Genomic DNA, 21,432 nt, shown 5'->3' with positions numbered 1-21,432 from the left:
ACATCTCTTTCGTTGGGTCAGGGGAGGGGTAGGAAGAAGGAGAACCTTACCTCCATCTCTGTGCGTCTTTTCTTAACTTCCCATCTAGTGCCTTTGAACTGCTGAGCGGTAGACACCCTGGCATTAATGCAGGGCTTTCACCTTCCTTTGCAGGGAAGAGAGTGAGAGTGTGCTGACTCTCAAGGGCCTGACTCCAACAGGGACACTCCCTCTAGGTGTCCTCTCAGGAGGAAAGCAGACTATTGAGACAGGTGAGTATGAGAAATACTCCTTTCATGGAAGGTGTGCTCCCATTACCCAGCAGTCAACATAAAATTTAAAATTAGGGCTTTTTTCAATAAATGATACTAGAGCAATTAGATGTCCATGTGGGGGAAAGTGAATCTTAACTCTTCTCTCTATATACAAAAATTAATTTAAAATTAATTATAACTTAAATGTAAAAGAAAAAATAAAACTTACCCAAAAAAGTATGGAGAGTATTAGAGTAGATAGAGTCCTTAGGACATAAAAAGTACTAATCTTAAAAGAAAAAAAAATCAGTTAATTAAATTTCATTAAAACTAAGAATTTCTAAAAATACACATTTAGGAAAGGGAAAAGCCAAGCCATTAACTGAGGGAAGATTTTTTGTAATACATATGTCAGACAAAGGGCTTAAATTCAGAATCTATAAAGAACTATAAACTCAATAAGAAAAACACCAATTTTTTTAATGGTCAATATATTTTAATAGGCACTTCACAAAAGAGGGTATCAAAATGGCCAATGAGCATATGAAAAGATGCTTAATATAGTTACTCATCTGGGAAACAGACATTAAAACCACAGTGAAATACACTACATATTCACCAGCATGGCTAAAATTAGAAAGTCTAACAATATCAAGTGTTGGTGAATTTATGGAGAATAGAACTGGATACATTGCTGGTGGGCATGTAAATTGGTTCAACCACTTTGAAAAACTCTTGGGCAGTTAAACAAAACATATATCCTACCCCATAACCCAGCAATCCCAGCCCTGGTATATCAAAGAAAAATAAATGCATATGTCCACCAAAAGATTTGCATAACAATATTTACCGTAGCTTTATTCGTAATAGCCCCAAACAGGAAAAAACCCAAATGTTCATCAATAGTAGAGTAGATAAATGTGTTCTGTTTCTACAATGGAATGCTACACAGCAGTGAAAAAATAACACTATGAACACATGCAAAGACATGGTTGAATCTCACAAATATTATGGTAAACTAAAAAAGCTAGGCACAAAAGGGCACAGACTGTCTGATTTATAGGATGTTCAAGAATAGGCAAACTAGCCAAACAGTAATAGGAGTCAGAATGGCACTTCCTCTGGTGGGAGAATAATGACACAGAAGGAGCAGAGGGGACTTCTGGAGTAGTGGCGATGTTCTATATCACTATCTGGGTAGTAGTTACACAAGTGTATTCATACACAAAAATGTATAGAGCTGTGCACTTTAGATTTGTGCACATGATATGTCTCACTTAGGTATGGTGTTTTTTTTTTTTAAGATTTATTTATTTTAGAAAGAGAGCGCTTGAGAGGGGGGCGAGGGAGAAAGAGAATCTCAAGCAGACTCCCTGCTGAATGCAGAGCCCACACGGGGCTCAATTTCACAACCCTGAGATCATGGCCCAAGCTGAAATCAAGAGTTGGACACTTAACCGACTGAGCCACCCAGGCATCCTTATGCCTGTTTTATTTTGGGGTGTTAGAATTTCTCAGAGAGGGTGTTTGCCTCTGCCTGCGAGCCATATCCTACTCCAGTGCCACAGTCACCTATCCAGTCAGAGTGTCAGTTCTAAAAAGCGCATGGATGCCAGCTTGTAAGGAGAGGGCTTTATGGAACCCTGGAATGAAAAGATTGATGTTTGTCAGAATAGACGTAGATCTGGTCAAGCAAGATGACTAATTCTAGGCACAAAAACAGCTGAAGCATTAACACCTTAAACTAGAGTTTCACTGTTTTTTTGCCCCCTTGTTTGTTAAATTGTTTCTATTTAAGTTCTTCTTTTTTCTTGTCATCCCATTACTTATAGGAATCCTTTGCTTTTTGTGGTAAGTCCACTGATATTCATTAATAGGAATAAGCCTTTTTTTCCCCCTTTCATTATGTAGGATTGAATTCCTCCTTCTCTTTCAAATTAATATTAGAATATTGATTAGAATTAGAATTAGAATATGGAATATTAGAGTTTAACTATTTAGAAGGAGGAAAGAACATTTTCTCCTTGAAGTACATAACTAATTTTCTTAATTTCTTTAGTTTCATGGAAAGGATCAGTAAACTATTTCAGTTTGAATTTTTCTCTCTCAAATAAATGTATAGTTTCTTGTAAGCAAAATACTTCCCTCCATTACTTTGGTAATTAGTCATGTGAGCTACTCTGAGAGTACTTCTGACGAGGCAGGTTGCAATTAGTAGGAAACACCATGGGTGAAGAAAAAGGGAAAGTCTTCTACACCTTACTTGAAAAGTTTTGGAAACTTGCTGATCCACAGAGTTGTTGTTTCAATCTGGACCTTGAAAGAGCAGATCTGGGATGAATAACGAGGAGAATTGTATGGATGTGCTATTTGGAGATTTGTTTATTTGTAGTCTTTGGTCTGCCTTTTGTTCTCAGTCCCAAGTATATAGTTTCTCTTCATTCCTAATTGGAATATGAGTGTTTTAATCAAATAGGATTTTTTATTGATGCTTTTGAAATTGATAGATGTCTTCAGGAATGCCTAAGAACAAAACTAAGTTGAAGCTAGCTTTTTAGAGCTTCTTATGTCTCTTATTGATTGACAGAAACTGAGTTTATTTGTCGTTTTCCCATCAGAGTCTCAGTTCTACAGGTTCATTGGCAAAGTGGAGCATTAGCTAAAAAAGACCTTTTATTGTTCCTTTAACTTTACTTGGAGAACTTTCAACCAACAATATCCCATATGGCCTTATAGCATATATTCATTTATGTCTTACCTTGTTCCAAGAGGGATTTGAATAAGTTACAGTATACATATAACACATTGAAGTAAAATAAATATGCTTGGAATTTGGAGCACAAAGGAAAACAAACAAAAAGCCAATAGACAGCCACAAATTTTACTCCCAAGCTTCCTAGTACCGAAATAAAGAGGACTGCCAAGAACTGAACAAGATTCACAAAGACCATAAAATAAAAAACAAATCAGTTATAAGTTGGACTACATTAAAATTAACATTGTGCTGCAAATGGAACCATCATCAAGAAAGTGAAAAGACAACCCAACCCATAGGATGGGTGGAAATATTTACAAATCATACGTTGGATAAGGAACTGGTATCTAGAAAATAGAACTCTTATAATTGAATAATAAAAAGACAATCCAATTAAAAAATGGGTACAAAAGTTGAATAGACATTTTTCCAAAGACATACAAGTGGCCCTAAGCATGGGAAAATTTGCTCAACATCATTAGACATTAAGGAAATACAGATCCAAACCACAATAACACTTCACACCCACTGGGATGGCTGTGATCACACAGATAGTAGCAAGTATTGGTGAGAATGTGGAGAAATTGGGACCCTCATACTCTGCTGGTGGAAATGTGAAATGGTACAGTACTTTGGAAACCAATATGGCAGTTCCTTAGATGATTAAACGTGCAGTTGACCTTATGACCAGCTGTTCCACTTGCAGCTATACACCCCAGAAAAATGAGAACGTATCCACACAAAGACTTGTACACAGATATCCACAGCAGCATTTTTCATTAGAGCCAAGAAGTGGAAATGGCTCAGACATCCATCACCTAATGAGGTGGCTCTTCACACAGTAGCATACTATTCAGTCATAAAAAGGAATGAAGTACTGGTACATGCTTCAACGTGACTAAACCTTAAAAACATGCTAAGTGAGGGGCGCCTGGGTGGCTCAGTCATTAGGTGTCTGCCTTCGGCTCAGGTCGTGATCCCAGGGTCCTGGGATCGAGCCCCACGTCGGGCTCCCTGCTCAGCCATAAGCCTGCTTCTCCCTCTCCCACTCCCCCTGCTTGTGTTCCCTCTCTCACTGTGAATCTCTCTGTCAAATAAATAAATAAAATCTTAAAAAAAAAAATGCTAAGTGAAAGAAGTCAGTCACTAAAATCAGAAACCCTGTAATTCCATTTATATGAAATGTCCAGACCAGGCATTGGTTGGCTCTAGGATTAAGGGAAAGGAATGAGGGAAGTAAATAGCATTCTTTTGGGGGTGATGAAAATGTTCTAACCATAGATTGTGGTGATGGTTGTACAACTCTATATTAAATCATTGAATTGAACACTTTAAACAAGTGAATTTTATGGTATGTGAATTATATTTCAGTCAAGAATATAATAAAAATAAATATATATAAGCATAAATTAAATATAAATAAATAAACCAGTTTCTCAGTTTTTTGTGACTGTTTCTTATGTATAATGCCCCTTAATTCAGGCTGGTATCTTAATACCTGGTGCAAAAAAGCAATTCTAGAAGGACCCAAAACAGTGTAATACTTGTACACATTTTACCACATAGCATTTAAACTCTAATCAGACCAACCACCTGTATACAATTTCAGGCTATGCTTTGTTCTTCAACTTTGTAACAGCAGCAGTGATGTACTGTTTGAAGGCACTTCGTTTTCTTGTGAACGTTTATTTGTTCTATTTGAGGTGATTAGAGAGGGTGTGACATTGCCTTACCACAGGCCTACAGATGGTTGACAAATTTAAGCACTTGATAAGTTGATTCCAAGGTTCCATTTTTCACACTGTGATAGAAAGTTAACTGTTAGTTCTTCCAGTTTCTCCTCTCTTATTGATACACAAAACCTCAAGAACAGTAAACTGTCCTGTTCATTATTTTTCCCTGACTTCTTGTAAAAAATCAGTACTGGAGGAACTGAGAGGGTTCTTCTAATAAGATCTTTCTTGCTACAACCTGTAACCTTTTCATGTATTAGGGTTTTTACTACTTTAAAAAGATGATGCAAGGACGTTTACCTGTTGGCACTAATTTTTAAATTACTTCCTTTTCCATCACTGAAGGAGAAGGCCGTCTTAGTAATTGGTCTGCTCTCCTGCACAGTGAATGGAAGCCGTATGGGTTGGAGATGGCAGCTTCTGCTAGATCTCTAATCCCAGATGGTACAGGAATTTGTATCTGGTATTGAGTAGTTTTATGTCTTTGCCAGTTTAGTACTCCACCCTGGACAAGAAATAACCACTCACTTAAAACCCATGTCTCTCCTTCCAAATGCTAGTCTGTTATTCAAAGGTCATTCTTTTTTTTATTAAGTAATTAAAAAGGACAGTTGGACCCCACATAAATTGCTTAAGAGCAGTAAGAAGTAGTTTTAAGTAACTATTTTGTATAGGACCCAGCAACAGCTCATTTAATACCCTCTGAGCTGTTAGAAACTAAAGAACAGTTGTAATGTTAAATTATTTGACTCAAGTTATTTTGATATGTGAATGTCAAAGAGCAGCTGGCTATTTAAAAACTAGGAAAGCAATATAACTCTTGGTTTCTTATAGTCAGCTTGACTGACCCATTGTCTTAGCTACAGATGCTATTAGCTAAAAAGGTTCCCATGCCACCCGAAATGTTAAAAGTATTAGAAACTCTCCCACCTCACATCTCCCCCCAGTTGAGTGTTTCGCAATAACCCTGGCTTCTCTAGCTAGTTGACTTTTAGTATGGATGGGAATAGGCTGAAGTGGGGGCCTGGGTTGTGTGTGCTGGCAGCAATGCTGTTGGTTTACTCACTCTTTCTCTGTCTTCATTTTTGCATGCCACTGCTCCTGCCTCTTACAGCCACAGTAGAAGCGGTAGAGGCCCGGGAAGGTATGGCCATATTCCTATGATAGATGTGATCATGTGTCTGTCTACTAGTTTTAAAGTGTCAACATTTGAAATCTTCTGTTATTGCATCACCAGAAGTGTAACAGTGAGAAAAGGAATAAATATTTCTAGGCATGCTCACAAAGTGTTTCCTTTGTGTCCTGTATTTGTGTTAATTTAAATGACCCTCTCCACAGCTAAAGTCCCCTCTGGGCTCTGTCAGTTTTAATGCGATGGGTGAAGCTTAAGCAGCTGGTCATGAGGGATCAGATGGTTTAATTTTGGAGCCCTTCCATAGAGAAGTGACTTCTGTGTGATTACTAGAGACCCAAACAGGTCAGCCTCTTTATCTAATGATTCTAAAGGATATCAAGAGCAGAGGCAAAAGTAGACTAGGATTTAGTTTGATTCATTTCTGAGGTTGCCCTAAGGTAGTCAAGCTAAATTATCTCTGTTTCTATGAAAACAAATTTCAAGTAACAGATCACCTATGAATCTGACGATGAAAATCATTGGAATTGATAAACTTGTGTTATTAATTTTTTTGTTAAGTAAGGTGGTTCAAAATGGGAATGCCTTTCCTTGGTGATACAAAAGTTCAATTAGAAGGAAGATACCCGGAAGCTATTTTTTAGATGTCTTTTAACTTACATTCAGCTCCTGGTTGTGCAAGAGAAAAAGCTGTCCTTCTAAACAAAAAAGATTAGCTCTTTTATTACTTTTTTTGTGGTCAATATGGTGTTTGTGCTAAAGTTAACTACTCTGTTTAACTTGCTCTATTCTAGTGTTGCCTTTTGTCTTACATTAAGCATGTTTCAGGCCCATAAGAAACCCTTTCCCGAATGTATTGAAGTTCAGAACAAACTTGTTAGCCATTTGTCTGGTATACTTTTGTCATGATTAATTGTATTGAGCTTCTGTGAAAATCACTTTCACAGTTTCAACTGCCCTATGGGCCTTAAGGAAGCAGTAGCTTCAGAAGAGGCTGATTCAAGTCAAATATTGCCCGTTACCTTCACCAGACATGTGCTCCAACCCTTCTATGGTTTTCTGTAGGAGGCTGCTGTTTGCTAAAAAACTTTAAGCTTGTTGCTTTGCTGTCTAATCGATCTCCTCCCTTTCCTGTTTTCCTGTAGCCATCAGAGGGTTTTCGCTTCAGCACAGGATCCGGAGTTTTGAAGAAGCCCGAGGTCTGGACCGAATTAACGAACGGATGCCACCCCGAAAAGACAGCCAGTACCCCGATGGGCCAGTGAAATTTGTGGCCCCTGCACAACCCAACACTGCGCACAGGAGCGACAGGGGGAGAAGAGCCAGTAATGATGCAGAGCCCTGCTGTGGCACAGGTGGATCCAAAACTTAAGAACAAATTTTATTTATTTATTATTGGAAAACAAAACAAAAACAACTTTAACAACTTAAACCTGGAGGTGCATTCATAATTCAGTCTGCATTTATGCTGTAAGAAAGGTGACCATTTTATAAATTGTTTTTAATTTATGTTTAATATATATAAAAAGTGCATCTGTTTTGTTTTTCCCTTTTTTTTTTCCTAATTTTTAGGAACTGATCTGATTGTCTGATACATATGTGAAGTCTTGTGCTACAAAGGGGACCTTCCCCTAATAAAAGGGCCTTGGAAACCTCCACCCTGGGTTTCTGACTTGAACTAGCCAGCCGAGTTTTCTCCTTTCTTTTGGAAGGTGATATCTTTCGTTTCAGACTAATAATAGTTTTTCAAACATAAGAGGGTAGTTTTCTTTTCTCTTTCTACAGGGTGCCATTGAAGAAGATTGCTCAGATTTCAGTGGCTAAAACTTCTCTTCTTATGGAAAACTTGATTAGAGTAGAACTTCTAAGTGAATAACCCAAACCCAGTGATTTGAGGGCCAAGAGAATGTTTTCCATATAACCTACTTTCTTCTGGACTCTCAGTTCTTTTTAATATGTTCTAGTAAGACAAAATAAAAAGCAGTGAGGGATTTTCTGAGAATTACTCAAAATTTCTTCTTCCAACCATGGGCGTGATTGGTTTAAACTTCCCTTAGAACTTCGGAGATTTCTTAACTCTTCCCAGATCCTTTTGCTTTCATTTTTTTTTTCTAAAGATTTTATATATTTATTTGAGAGAGAGAGAATGAGAGACAGAGCACAAGAGGGAAGAGGGTCAGAGGGAGAAGCAGACTCCCCGCTGAGCCGGGAGCCCGATGTGGGACTCGATCCTGGGACTCCAGGATCATGACCTGAGCCGAAGGCAGTGGCTTAACCAACTGAGCCACCCAGGCGCCCTTGCTTTCATTTTTGAAGTCCAGGTGATTTACCCAACTGCAAAAGAAGCTGCATTTCTAAATATTTTATAAATGCCCTCTGTAGAACTTTTGATAGTAAGGGGTATTTATGTCCTGTGAGATTGCATCAGCTGTTGTGTCTGTTCTCCCCATTGTCCTTCTGTTTCTCTGTGTCAGTGTTTTAAAAAACAACTGGGGTGACGGAAACTGACTCGGGTGGAATGATCCCCTTATGAATTGGAAGTCTTGCTAAAGGGCATTGGATGATGAGGACTTACTTTTTCTGTATCAATTACTGGGGTGTTTTCTCCATCTTTAAATACTCATTAGGTTGAACTGTATGTCAGTCTCTGTCAGCATATTTTGGAATACAAAAACAAGTGTTCAGATACAGTGTTTGAATAGTCTTCTCTTAGTTTTTCAAGTAACAACCAGTGAGGAAAAGAAATTTCAGTGATCCTTGGGCTCCCGTTTTTGGTTTAGTCTGGTGACAGGTGCCATGTCATAATACTCATTGGTCAACTTTGCAGCATGTGTGGGCAATACTACACCAAAGTGCTTATTTGCAGAATTCTTAATATCATTTGGGATGTAGGAGTCCAGCATTGAAGCAGGTATCTCTGACAGTAGTGCTTTATGTTGTAAGCTTTAAGGACACCAAAAACCTTTTTCAAAGAAATGGAAAAAAAAAAAAAGACCCCACATAATTTCACTAGAAGAATGAGGATTTAGCCCATCTATTTCTGTTTTCCTATACCTTTTGCTAACAGTTCCCAATTTATGACAGAGATCAAAGCATTTTGGGGCTTGGAATCTGGTGGCATGGATTGCTCTATCAATAAAAAATGATAGGAAGGATATGGGGGAAGGAGATAAAAGACCTCTTACTGGGTTATGAATAAAACCTATGAAAGGAGGGAAACAAAGTCTTGAGTAGTTATCTTTACCGATCATCATTTTTTTATACTCAGAAAAGAAGGAATTCTTCATCTGGATAGCCTCACACTCCTCCCTCCCCAGTCCTACTCTAGAAAGGACCACTGTTTTGGAAATCTCACCTAATATGAAGGTCAGTCCACATGACAAATCTGATGGATGGGAGTCTCCATCTCTTTCTCCTTTTCCCCTAGCTGGGGCTGTTGTACATACATAATCCACAGGTAGAAACCACTCTTAAGGGCTTCGATCATCAGGCACGTAGTGGGGCGCCTGGGTGGCTCAGTCGTTAAGCGTTTGCCTTCGGCTCAGGTCGTGATCCCAGGGTCCTGGGATCGAGTCCCACATCCGGCTCCCTCCTTGGCGGGAAGCCTGCTGTCCCTCTCCCACTCCCCCTGCTCGTGTTCCTGCTCTCGCTATCTCTGTCTCTGTCAAATAAATAAATAAAATCTTAAAAAAAAAAAAAAAATCAGGCACGTAGTGAAATGGCTATTGAAAATCCTTACAAGCAAAAAATACTGTTCTAGTAAAAAGGATTATTATTTAGGAATGTCTTCATTATCTTCTCAAAAACAAATTGTATAGAAAAGCAAGTTACTGGGGTACCTGGGTGGCTCAGTTGTTAAGCATCTGCCTTCGGCTCAGGTCATGATCCCAGGGTCCTGGGAGGGAGCCCCGTGTCAGGCTCCTGGCTCAGCGGGGAGCCTGCTTCTCGCTCTCCCTCTGCGTCTCCCCCTGCTCATGTGCTGTCTCTCTCTGTATCTCTGTGTCTCAAATGAATAAATAAAAAATCTTAAAAAAAAATTAAAAAAAAAGAGAGAAAAGCAAGTTTCCTTGACAGAGGCATGGGAAAAGACCTATAAATACAGAGAACACACTGAGGGTTGCCAGAGTGGAGGGGGGATGGGCAGAATGGGTGAAGGCGAGAGGGAGACCCAGGCCTCCAGTTATAAATGAATAAGTCATGGAATAAAAGGCATAGCGTAAGAAATACAGTCAGTGAAACCATAATAGGGATGTAAGGGGACAGATTGGTAGCTACACTTGTGATAAACATAGCATGATATATAAACTTGTCAAATCACTAAGTTGTACATCTGAAGTGTAACATGTATCCACTATACGCCAAAAAAAAAAAAAAAAAAAGGATGTATTTTACAGGTAACCTGTGAGCTGTGGAGGGATCAGCCAGAGAGGTAAGAAGTCATGATTCAAGAAAATCGGAGTGAGTTTACAATAAAGCAACAAGGAAGTTAGGTTTGAAAATTCAAATTCTGTTGAACTCTAAAGGTAGAGGTATTTCTTATGTTCTATAGAAAGTTGGGGTGTGTGCTTCAACAATTTAGAAAGTTGTGTATAAATGTGTCTCCATGTGATACAGCTAGCTTCTGAAAGTGAGACTGCCAATCTATACTTTCATCTGTATTTGCACCTATGAGTCAAGACGGTTTAGAAGGCATGAGCCTTGGGGATATATATATATATATATACACACACACACACATACATATTATGATAACAGTACTTGTTCTTCACTTTAGACTTCATTGGAGAGTTTTTAACATATTTTCGAATGTTTTAATCTAAACAGTAGCTCCCAGGATGGCTGGTTGCCTGTTCCGGGTTTGCCGAAGGCCGTCATTTCAAACATTTTAACTGCTGTCAGAGCTCTGCAGTACCCCATTTTCAAAGCCTCTTCTGTTTTATTAAATCTTCCCCCCACGTGTCTTAAAGATACTAAAAACGCTTTTCTCTTGTTCTCCTTCACTTTAAGGTCCATAGGGACATTATTTTCATCAACTCCTCTCATCTGGGGGGGAGAAAAACACTTCTTATATCAGTTCCCTAGACATGTTGGAGGACCCTTTTGTATACTTTACTTTTACATTTAAATACTTTTACATACATTTAAAAAATGACACTACCCAAGGACCAGTTTTTCTAATTTTGTTTTACATCTACGTCATATGAAATTTCAAATTGATCAGATGACTGTTTTTTTAAATAAAAATTTGAAAACTCATCTAACACAAGCTTAAAACATACATCCTTTTTAAATCTCTGTGTTCTGAATATTTAGAGCAAAAACAACCCAAGAAACCAAGGGTGTGTGTGTGTGTGTGTGTGTGTGTGTGTGTGTGTGTGTGTGTGTGTGTTTAATGGAATGCTAAAACAAAAGCAGCCTCAGTTTTCTTTAAAACCTTAAGGCAAACGCTTGGTTATGGGACAGACATTGCTGATTCGCTGGCCTTGTGTGACTGGATACTGACTGGCAAAGTGAAACTTACGTATCATACTCTAATGGGCTTGATCTGGCTCCTTGCCTAGGGATAGGAGAATCAGGCTCTCCAGGAATATCAGTATTTCTCATATCCTTCTATCTATATTTACATTGCCTCTTCTGTTCCTACACAAACATTTGTGGTTCAGTGAAGCAAGTTCCTGTCGATAGCAGAGATTTGATTTCTTATCCTAATAACTTAGGTATGGCTTTCTGACACTGTTCAAAATAGGAAAAGAAAAATCCTTTTATTTGTTTTGCCAACAGAATATTATCATTTATGTCATTAAGGAGCAAGCGTGAGAATTCTAAAATTAGGGAACTTTGGGGTCTTTCAGCCTTTACCCCATAGATCCTCTTCTAAGTAATTTTAAAACACAAAGTTTGAGGCAGCTGCTCTTCATAAGAAAAATATTATAAACCATGCTCATGTGACATGCAGCTGGGCTTAGATGGTCAAGGGTGTCCAGCTTCTAAGAAGGAGTAAGGCTAAAATCACTTCCCTCCACCCTCCTTTGTTTGGTATAAATATTGTAGCTGATGTCCAGAATTTTTGACTGTACTCTATCTTATAAATATAAAACTCAAGCTCTTGAGAATTAAATGTTTAAGTAAAACAGTTTAGGTTTAAGAAGAGCTTGCCTCAGATTGACTATAGTTTTTCTTTGTATTATCAGATTTTTTCTCCAGTTTTTATATTGAAAATTATTTCTGAACCCATAAAGACTTGTTAAGACATCATTCTAGAATCCCCAATATTTATTATAGTTGTTACAGTAACAGTGGAACCCAAGTTTTTTTCAGAGCATTATTCAGCTTTTCATATCTAGGCAGAAACAATTTCAGAGGGAAGGTAAACCCAAAACCCCAGTTATGGGAATGAGGCTCCAAGTTCCTAAATCATTTGTGGTTATAATGATGGATACCATCTTGCCTGGTACCTGGTCCACATCTTTCCTGAAGTCTACTGTAAGAGGGAGTAAAGGGCAGCCTGTGGGGCCCCAACAAGAGCCAGAGGAGGGTCTGAATGACGTGAAGCATAGTTCCAAAACACTGTATTGCCACTGTCCCTCTTCAGCACTGCTGTGATCAAACACTCATAGGAAAGCCAGAAGAAAGAGCAGATGTGTATAGAGGAAGAAAATTTTGTAGTCGGAAAAAAAGGGTTGTTACTATTGAGTTGTCCAGAGAACTGTGTTAACAATAGAGCTTTGTGCCTTTGCCAGAGTGTGAAAGAGGGAAACCTGTGTTACTCTGAGACTCATGGCCTGCCCGCCTATGTCTAACCAGCCAAAGTGAATGGGGCCAGGCTTACTGCCTTCATCTATGCAGTCACAAAGGTAAAGATGATACTGGTGAGGATATTCCCTCCTGGGAGGCCTTGGCCTCATGCCCCAGCAACCTTGGCAAGACTTGCTAAATAACACCTTTGTCTGAGACAGGGTTATGCATCTTCTCCTCTTCAATACCCTCATGACAAGTCAAGGCTTAAGATCAAGAAGCAAGGACATGGAGGTGGACCATCCCTCTGAGCAGCTCTAAAGTAGGGCCATGCACACTGCCTTCCTGTAAGTTGTTGCCCAGATCCCCTTCACTTCCTTGACATAGCTATCTCCAAGTAACATTTTGTGGGGGGTTTTTTTGCATGTTAAACTGAAAGTGCATGTAATAAGAAGGAGGCCTACCATATATTTTGATTTGTAGCAATAAAGACAGGTTTTTTTGTTCTGTCAGAGAACCTTTTTGAAGATGCCATCATCAACGCCTTACTTTTCCTTTCTCAATGCACTGTGACCAATAGTATTTTTCCCAGTGGAAATGTTAGCAGGCATTTTCCAAGAAAGGATCCTGGTTTTTCTTCCTAAAAGGTGGTCAGACATAGATTAGCTCATGATGTCATTTTTTAAAAGGCTTTTCTGAATGATGGATTATTCGCTTGTGCTGAGAGATTACTTGCTTTTTCTTGCTTTTCGTTAGGTTAAAGAAAATGGTGGAAATGTTATTTATTGGCAGAAATTAACTAGTCTTTTTTGTGATCAAGAAATTAATTTGTTAAAACTTTCTTATTGTAAATTGGAAGTCATCTTAAAAAAATACTGTTAAAATTAAATGATAACTTTATTGCCTTCCTGTGTCTTTATTTCCTTTATTTCCTGGTAGAGACACTTAATATTTGGCTCTTACCCATTTAATAATTCCAGAAATCAGGGGAAAGCCTGATGTTTGATGTCTGGTCTGGTCTCTGATAAAGGAATCTCATCACAAAAAAAAGACCTCTTTCCCATACCTCTTCAGTCTTTTCTGTAGTTTTAAATAGGCTTTGGGGGCTGCAGTGTTGCCTCTCCCACTCAGAATCTACTGCCTTGGCCCACCCTCCTTCCCTGCACTCTGCCCACCACTAACTCATGCTCAAGTCCCAGCTCCCCCTGTGGCTTCTCTGGCAGAGGCCACTACTTGTAGAAAAGGAAGAAAGACATCCCAGAAAACATGTTGTGTTTACAAAAGATAAAAATAATTTTTATTGTAGTAATTTAATAACTCTGCATATGATCCTAATAATACACAGGCATGAGTTCCATCTTGGGAAAAGTCAAAGGAGCAAGAGAGGCATTGAATTTGGAGCTGGACTAACAAGAAAAGGAAGTGTAAAACCAGCCTTTTGATTCCTCCCCAAAGTAGAAATATCATGAGGCACTGTGGATTCACAAGGGAAAATAAGTGGAGGATGGAGGGGAGGAGAAGCACCCAGGGCCCTTGGAGAGGATAAATGTATCCATGAGGGCATTTTATCAATTCTGGCAGGAGAGGCAGAAAGTCTGAATCCAGGCCCTGCCAGGCCCGAGTAAGGCAATTGTACTGTAAGTACAGCCCCTGTCAAGGGCCACAGTGCAGTTTACAGGCCGGAAAACAAGCCCAGATTCCTAATTTCAAATAAGCTTGGTATGCATTTTGGGATCTTTGTTATCCAAAGAGCGTCCTGACTTAGCAATGTCCTTATACCTCAGCTAAGCCTTCAGTAAAATGAGGCAATGTTTGCCCTTATTTCCAGAGTTGTGAAAAAAAGTTATTTAAAATCCTGGAAATTAAGAACTAAAATGCAAACTCCTATTTACCTCCCACCACATGTAGATTCAATCCCTACCTTCTTGCCTGCTATATGTAATTATGTGGTCTTCCTGGGTTTTCTGTCATGACTTGCAGGTTTTAGAGAGAAACTAATTAATTTGGGTCCAGTAGATTAATAACGTAGTGGTAAGTTAGACAATCTTTTTGATGTTGATGCAGTTCAAGAGAAGGTTCGTCATAGAATTCAAGAAGTGGGAAGACCAGGTTATTCTTTGGAGGCCAGTAGACCCCGTGAAGTCGGGCTCTGATCAACAAACCAACCCTCTTATCTTCCTTATCTCTGTTTACCTGCGCCAGGAAAGAAGGTTGATGCAGACCTAGTTTTCCAGCCCCTGCTCTGTGTGCCCTTCTTTGTGGCTGAGTTCACTTGGCTGGGTTTTCTCTCTGAGGTCATCACTTATTTATCCTTCCCTCATAAAATCTGCTTTCTAAACTGACAGCCACTCGCTCTTTCTTTCTTTCCTGAGAACTGAAAGAGGTTCATCCAGCTCAGTTCTCAAAGACACCCCATTTGCACATGATGCTTGTTTGCTTATCCATAAAAGGAGGGAGAGAGAACAGCCGCTGTGATGTCAGTGTAAAGGCTTCCTTGAAGATAGCCTAGACAATTGGGCAGAAGGCTGAGTTCTTTCGCAGCCTCCGGGGTTGGGATGTGACTGACTCTGAGAACCCTGCCTACATGATGCTACGGAGAGACGTGCACAAGGCAGGCCTGAAAGCTGCCATTCTCCGCTCCCGTGAGGGTCTGCTCACACACCCGGGCCTCCAGGTGCGGACCATATCTCACCTGCGAGGGATATTTTTTCCCTCCATTCTGGTCTGCTCGCTCAGTTCCTCTGGCAGAAAGAGAACAGTCTTCTGAGAGCACAAATTAAAAACCTACTCAAAGCCTAACCAAAAAATATGCCAGAGTTCATCCCTGTGGAGGAGAAGGGAAGGAAGAGCAGATGCCCTTCCTTTGCCTAATGTGGGAGGACTGAGGCACAGGGCCAGGAAGCCACTTAGCTGCTCAGGGCAGATCTCAGAGTGTGACATTCAAATGCCAGACGCCCAGTACTAGATAAAGATCCTTCTCCAGAAATTGAGAGTTCAGGTGTATGTCTTCTGGGATCCCTGGCTTCCTTTTTTCCACTTGAGAAATAAAACTGAATTCTCTGCTCGATTACAATAAAAAGCCACTTAAGGGCTCTTTCCATTCGTCCTTTTTCTTGGTGACAGAGGTCGGTTTTCAGAGTGACCCATATTCCTGTGTGAACAGCCACCTTCTTCTCCCGCTCCATGTGAAGAGCCACATCTATTGGGAGTCTCTTGGCTAATCATCCCTTAGTGTGGTGGGCATGGACGGATCTCTGTTGACATGGGTGCCACCTGGGGAGAATTCACAGAACAAAAGGTGGCAGGCTTGAGGAGCGGGGGTGGGGATGGGGCCTACTGCTGACCAGGATCAGATAGCTAGGAAAAACAGAGCAGTTATGTAACTGTGTTTACTATGGCTCAGGTGACTCTGAGAAGGCAGAGGCAGCCCCCTGACAGAAGGCAGTGCCAGAGGTAGGGGAAGAGTCACAGGGAGGGAGGTCCCTGTTAGATAAGGGAGTCACCAGAGCAGAGATAGTACATTGGGATGAAAAGAATCTCTTTGTTGTTGACAACAGCCAGGTCACCTCGGACAGCCTCTCCCTAAACCATGCCAGCTGTCTGCGGGGTTCAGCTGGCAGCAAGTAGAACTGAGGCTGGAGGGAGGGGTTGAGAAATCAGATACCTGGTTCTTGGCTACATCCCTGGACTTTGCTACTTCCCCTCCCCCCTATAATCTTCCACTTTTCAGAGGAGGGAGTCTTCTCCCTAAATATGTGCAGAAAGGGAGGAATCGGTCAAGATTCCTCATGCTCTATGCTCCTACCAATCTCTCATCCTCTTTGCTATGAGACCCGATGGCCACCAGGGAACATTATCCTGGGATCCTGTTATAGCTCGTCCTTGGTCCAAGCACATGGCCTAAGACTCGGAACGAGAGTGATTTCCACTGGTACCAGGGCAGAGCAGGTTCTGACCTGAGAAAGGTGATAAGCCCAGCAGAGCCTGGGCCTAAGTAGGCAGAAGTCAGAGCAGCTCAGGAGAAAGGTTCAGGTCTCCAGTGGGCCCACCCGCCTCCTCCTACAAAGCTGTTTACTGGACTCCCTATTCCCATAGAGATGAAACTGGTAGCCAGTCCCTAGCTCCTCACCCCTGGCTGCTACCTCCCTCTGTGAGAAACAGGAAGTAAGGACCTTTGTCAGCTCAGCTGCACCCTCTACATTAAATATTTATCTTGGAGTCCAGGTCAGAGCCCTAGAGAATAAGAGACGCTCGCTGCTGGTGAGAGAGGGTATGGCCAGGATTCCTGGAATTGGAAGATCTTCAGCTTCACCATCTTTGGAGAGCAAGGATGAACATGAAAGAGATGTGGCCCTTCTTAGTCGCAAGGATTCTGACAGGTGGGAAAAAAAACTGGTGACAAGGAAGCGGGCATATATTTTATCCCTGAGGGAGGGCGGAGGATGGTGCTGAGGGTGGGTAGGTAAGTATCCAAGCTTTAGGGGTAGGACAATGCACTGCTGCCTGTCCTCAAGAAGTCCCAGAATGCCTACACTCCTTTCTGCAGCTGTCTTCTGTGGGTCGGGGCTACCCATCCCATCCTTCAGCTTTCCTGGAGAATCAGAGATTCTTGGAAGGGGCTTCAAAGGTGACCTCATTCAGCTCCCTTCTCAATGCAGTCCTTACTTTTAGAGAGATGCCCAATGATCAGTAGGCTTGGAATCCCTGTAATCCTCCTTGAAGTTCTTCGTTGGAAATCTTGGATCTGCTTCCAAGTATGCACCCAAGGGTCCCACTTCTGCTAGTGCAGCCATTCCGTTTCCACATGGCAGCCCTGCAGATAGGGGATGCTAGCCAGCGTGCCTGTCTCTCAAGCTTCTGCACAACCTAAACATGCCGCCTTCCTCTTTCACATGTGATAGTGTTTCAAGCTGGTTCACCACACGGGGAGAGCTCTTTTAACTGAATTGAGAAAAGATAAAACTAATAGCATCAATAATGGTGGAATTAAAAAATTTTTTTTTCATCTTTTCTCCATTCCCTTCCTTCTCCACTTTTGAGTTGAATGATGTTGTTGGAAAACACCCTAAAGTGCATGGTGGTCTCAGGACACCAGTCTTACACCCAGTAGGCATGCAATAAATGTTTTCATATTTTTATAATTTATCATTGGTCACTCCCCAGATGGATGTGAAATTGCCCGATAACTACTTGCTATTTGGTTGGTTTGGGGCTTGGGTCCCAGAACCAAGCCAAGGGCTAAGAAGTACTCCAGTTTTTCCATTACCAGTAAACATTCGTTAAGCACCTTCACATTCTGTAACATGCTCTGTGCAGACACAGAGCCTTGGAGGAGAAGGGAAAGACGGGATGGCCAGAGGGGTTGGGAGCCAATGGGCGCAGGCTCTTGAGACTGGTGTCAGAGCAGCGGGAACAGCGGAAAAGCAGCAAGATCAAAACAAACACGGTGTATGGGAACACCAAGACCCTGGTAACCCCATCCCCGCCAAAGGGACCCCGCCCTCATCCTCTTCAGGGGCGCGGCACGCCCAGGGGGCCGCTCCCTAAGGCCGATTTCCTCCCCGGGCTGCCCTCATCGGTGCTTGCACGTGTGAGCATCCGCCCATTTGCTGGTGCACGCGCCATCTGTGTGCGTGTGTTTGTTTGCACACGCCCGGACGCGCGCTTACGAAAGCACAAAATCTCCCCAAGTGGGTAAGGAGCCGGCGGGACCTTAACTCGGTCCGCTGAGCCACCCTACTTGTTGGGGTGCCCTTATCTCGGCCCCAGCCTGTCTGCATCTCGGTCCTGTCTGCGAGGCTGCCGGGCCGGTATCAGTTGCTGGCTTGACCCGGGATCTTTAATCATTCCTGCCCTCTGTCCTGGCTCCGCCATGCAGGGCTCCCTTCCCACACGCTGGAAATGTCGCTGGAAACTCTGAGTGGCGCTCGCCACCCCCCCCAACACACGCACACCCCGCTCGGACGCCAGCCCTGCGGTGGGGGCCGGAGAAGGCAGCTGGGAAACCAGAGCGAGCTCCCCAGGGACCCTTGGCGGCCCCTCCCGGCGCCGCCCGCGGCCGGCCCGGCCCCCTCGGCAGGGGGCCACTTCGTCCCCGTCCCGCGGCCCGACGGAGGGCACTCGCAGCCCCAGCCGGCCGGCCCCAGCCCCCGCCCCGCAGGCTGGAGAGGGAGTCGCCGGCCCCTCCACCCTACCCGCGCGGCCCACAGCAGATTGGAAGGAGACAAACTGCGCCGCCCGCCCGCGCGCCTCTCGCGGTCCTCCCTCCCTGCGCGTGCCCTCCGCCCCGTCGATCTCCCTCTTCCTCCTCCCGCGCCCTGCCTCGCGGAGCCCGTCCTGACCCGGTCACGAGGGCGAGCGGCACAGCCCGGACTTCTCCCTGCCCTACCTTCTCGAGGGCTCGCCGCGGCCGCACCAGGCAGAAGCCGGGCAGAGATGCTTCTGCCCTCCCCGGCGTCCTCAGTCGGTGCCACCTGCTCGCTGGGGAAGGTAGGTGCCGGGAAGGGGAGGGGGCGGAGAAGAGGCGGGGGCCCGCGGGCGGGGAGGGACCCGTGCCCGACCCGAAGGGAAGGCAGAGTGCCCATCCCCCTGGGAGTCCTCGTCCGCATCTCCAGGGTGGAAAGAGGTGAAGAAGTCCCCTCTCAATCTGGAAAAGGCGAAATTCGAGAAAACCTGTCTTTGTCCACGTGGTTTTGTAACTGGAAAATACCTGGAAAAGCTCCTAGGGCCAAGCCCCCAAGGTCATGGCCATACTTGGAGGTGGAAAGGAGTCTGCCAACTACAAACAGTGGAGCGACTTCACATCTTCCAGCCCTTTGGGCAAAGGACTGCCAGAATTCTGGGAGGACCCCAGAGATTTCCTGGCACCACTCTGTCCTCGGCCAGATGCAGGACCAATGCCTCCATGCCCCCATCTGTCTATGAGAAGTGGCTTTTAGTTTCTCCTGGCACAGCCACTGAGAGAAAAAGTGAGCCCACTCTTCCCCACGCACCCCTGTCTGTCTCTGGAGGTTGCCTGCCACAGGCAAGAGTTGGGGAGAGGCAAGCTAGGCCACCAAGGATCAGTAACCCCTGAAAATTGGATGGTATGGGGGACCTCCTGTCCTCCCCAAACTACTAGAGGGCAGTTCTCATTGAGCAGGGAAGGGTGGGTCAGGAGGAGAGGGAAGGAGGCCGGGGTCAGCTGATGGTTGGGACTGCTGATGCTGACCTTGCAACTTGGCCTCAAGCAGTCAGCTGGGAAGGGAGGGGTTGCTGCTAGGAACCAGCCTGCCTCATGCCTCTGGATCTCCTGCTCTCCCCTGCCTCAATTTCCCCCTCAAGGGGAGGGAAAACAGCAGGAACTGGGGTGTGTCCGCATGTTTTGCTTTTGGTCGGAGTCCTAATTGGATCCAGCTGGTGAGCAGCCCCTCCTCCAGCCCCAGCCCTCACTCCCCCGCCCTCCCCACCCACAGCCAGGGATGAGCATGGAAAAGCTATGTCCCCAGTAGGTCTTTCAAATCCCCACTCAGAACAGAGACAGGGACCTGTCATCAGCCTTGTCTGTACCCTTCAGCCCTTGTGGCCTGAGCAGGAACTGGGTACAGAAGTAATCACAGCCCCCTATTGTAACTTCACCCCCTCTAGTCTCCACAGTTCTTGTGCTGCTCATATGAACCCCCATTGCATACCCCCCACTACCATTCAGTTGACATCCCTCTGTACCCACAACTCCCAAGCTGCTCACATAACCTCCTAGCCCTGTGGTACCTCTCACAAGTCACACTCACAGCACTGTACTCCCATTTCACCACACACAAACACAGCACCTCACCAGGCCCTCTGGGCCTTCTCGTGAGCCCCCAAACCCCACAGGCACATGCAAGCCTAACTCCAAACACAAAGGCCAGGATGGGTCTGGCCCCAGCAGTGGAGGTTGGCTCAGCTGTGGTCCAGTCCAGCTGCACAGGTGAGGAGGCTCAGTTCTGCACCACAGCCTGCAGGGTAGAAAAGCCCTGTTGGACAGCCTGACCACCTCCATCTCCTGGGTGCCTGGAGTAACCTTTGCATGGAGAGAAGAACCAGGCCTGCCAGTCAGGCATGGTGCTGCCAGGAAGACCCTCTGTTCAAAAAAGCCCTCTGGAGGATAGGAGCACCTGGCTGGCTCAGCCGGTAGAGTGTGCAACACTTAATCTTGGGGTTGTGAGTTTAAGCCCCACATTGGGTGTAGAGATTACTTTAAAAAAAATCTTAAAAAAACAAAACCAGCCTGGAGGTATAAAAGAAAGTGGTGTGTGGGGGTGGGGGACACTCAGCACCACGTCTCCATGAGCAAGTCCCACTTGGCTCCTATCCACTGCTTTGCTTTCCATCCCACCCCTCACTGGCCCCCTGAGCCCTCTGAGGCTTCAGTTCCAGGGAAGAAAGCCAAAGAAGGGAGCTGATACTCCTTTGAGCTCAGAAGGAGTGGTTCCTTCTGCCTGGAAATGCCCCCACACTCTCCCCCTCCCATAACCTTGGCCCTGCTGGGCAGTGGTGGGGGTGGGGGTGGGGTGGTGGGGGGGGTTGCTGTTGTTCTGGGCCTCTCCCGCAGCCCAAGTAAGGCCTTGTGCCTGCTGGCAAGCAGATGCTCATGGAGGGACTGGAGGAGGGAGAGGGGCCTGGAACAAAGTCCTGAATGCCCAGGCCCTCCTGAGCCAGCTGCCCCAGTCCCCTCTGCCTTCCGTTTGGGGGAGCAGGCCACACTGTGCAGTGAGAGGGCCCGTGTGCCCAAGGCTTTGTCCAGCAGGCCCGCTCCCAGCCAGCCGCCCTCCTCCTCGCTAGCCTCCCCTCCCCCACGCCCACCCCGAGCTCCTGCCCAGGCCT

General features: G+C 44.1%; 2 protein-coding genes across 12 annotated transcripts in view; both read left to right on the top strand.

Annotated features, from left to right (window-relative positions):
- Positions 1 to 13,494, top strand: part of PPP3CC (protein phosphatase 3 catalytic subunit gamma) — a 99,883-nt gene extending 86,389 nt beyond the window's left edge. For 2 of the 4 annotated variants that reach the window (XM_027597464.2, XM_027597465.2), the window contains 3 exons: positions 154 to 251; positions 5,836 to 5,865; positions 6,999 to 13,494. In XM_027597464.2, coding sequence (XP_027453265.1) covers positions 154 to 251; positions 5,836 to 5,865; positions 6,999 to 7,225 — 355 coding nt within the window. In that variant the 3' untranslated portion in view covers positions 7,226 to 13,494. The remainder of the gene's footprint in view (positions 1 to 153; positions 252 to 5,835; positions 5,866 to 6,998) is intronic. The other 2 variants (XM_027597467.2, XM_027597468.2) reach the window with 1 other exon arrangement.
- SORBS3 (sorbin and SH3 domain containing 3) overlaps positions 12,810 to 21,432 on the top strand; it is a 26,968-nt gene continuing 18,345 nt past the window's right edge. For 3 of the 8 annotated variants that reach the window (XM_027597462.2, XM_027597461.2, XM_027597459.2), the window contains exons 1-2: positions 12,810 to 12,935; positions 16,813 to 16,967. In XM_027597462.2, the coding sequence (XP_027453263.2) occupies positions 16,861 to 16,967 (107 nt within the window). In that variant the 5' untranslated portion in view covers positions 12,810 to 12,935; positions 16,813 to 16,860. Of the gene's footprint in view, positions 12,936 to 16,812; positions 16,968 to 17,791; positions 19,078 to 21,432 lie in introns of those variants that run through there. The other 5 variants (XM_027597456.2, XM_027597455.2, XM_027597458.2 and 2 more) reach the window with 3 other exon arrangements.

This window comes from Zalophus californianus, chromosome 2, assembly GCF_009762305.2.
Source record: "Zalophus californianus isolate mZalCal1 chromosome 2, mZalCal1.pri.v2, whole genome shotgun sequence".
Classification (NCBI taxonomy): Eukaryota; Metazoa; Chordata; class Mammalia; order Carnivora; family Otariidae; genus Zalophus; species Zalophus californianus.
The sequence above is the reverse complement of the archived record's forward strand: the minus strand, read 5'-3'. Positions and strand labels throughout refer to the sequence as shown.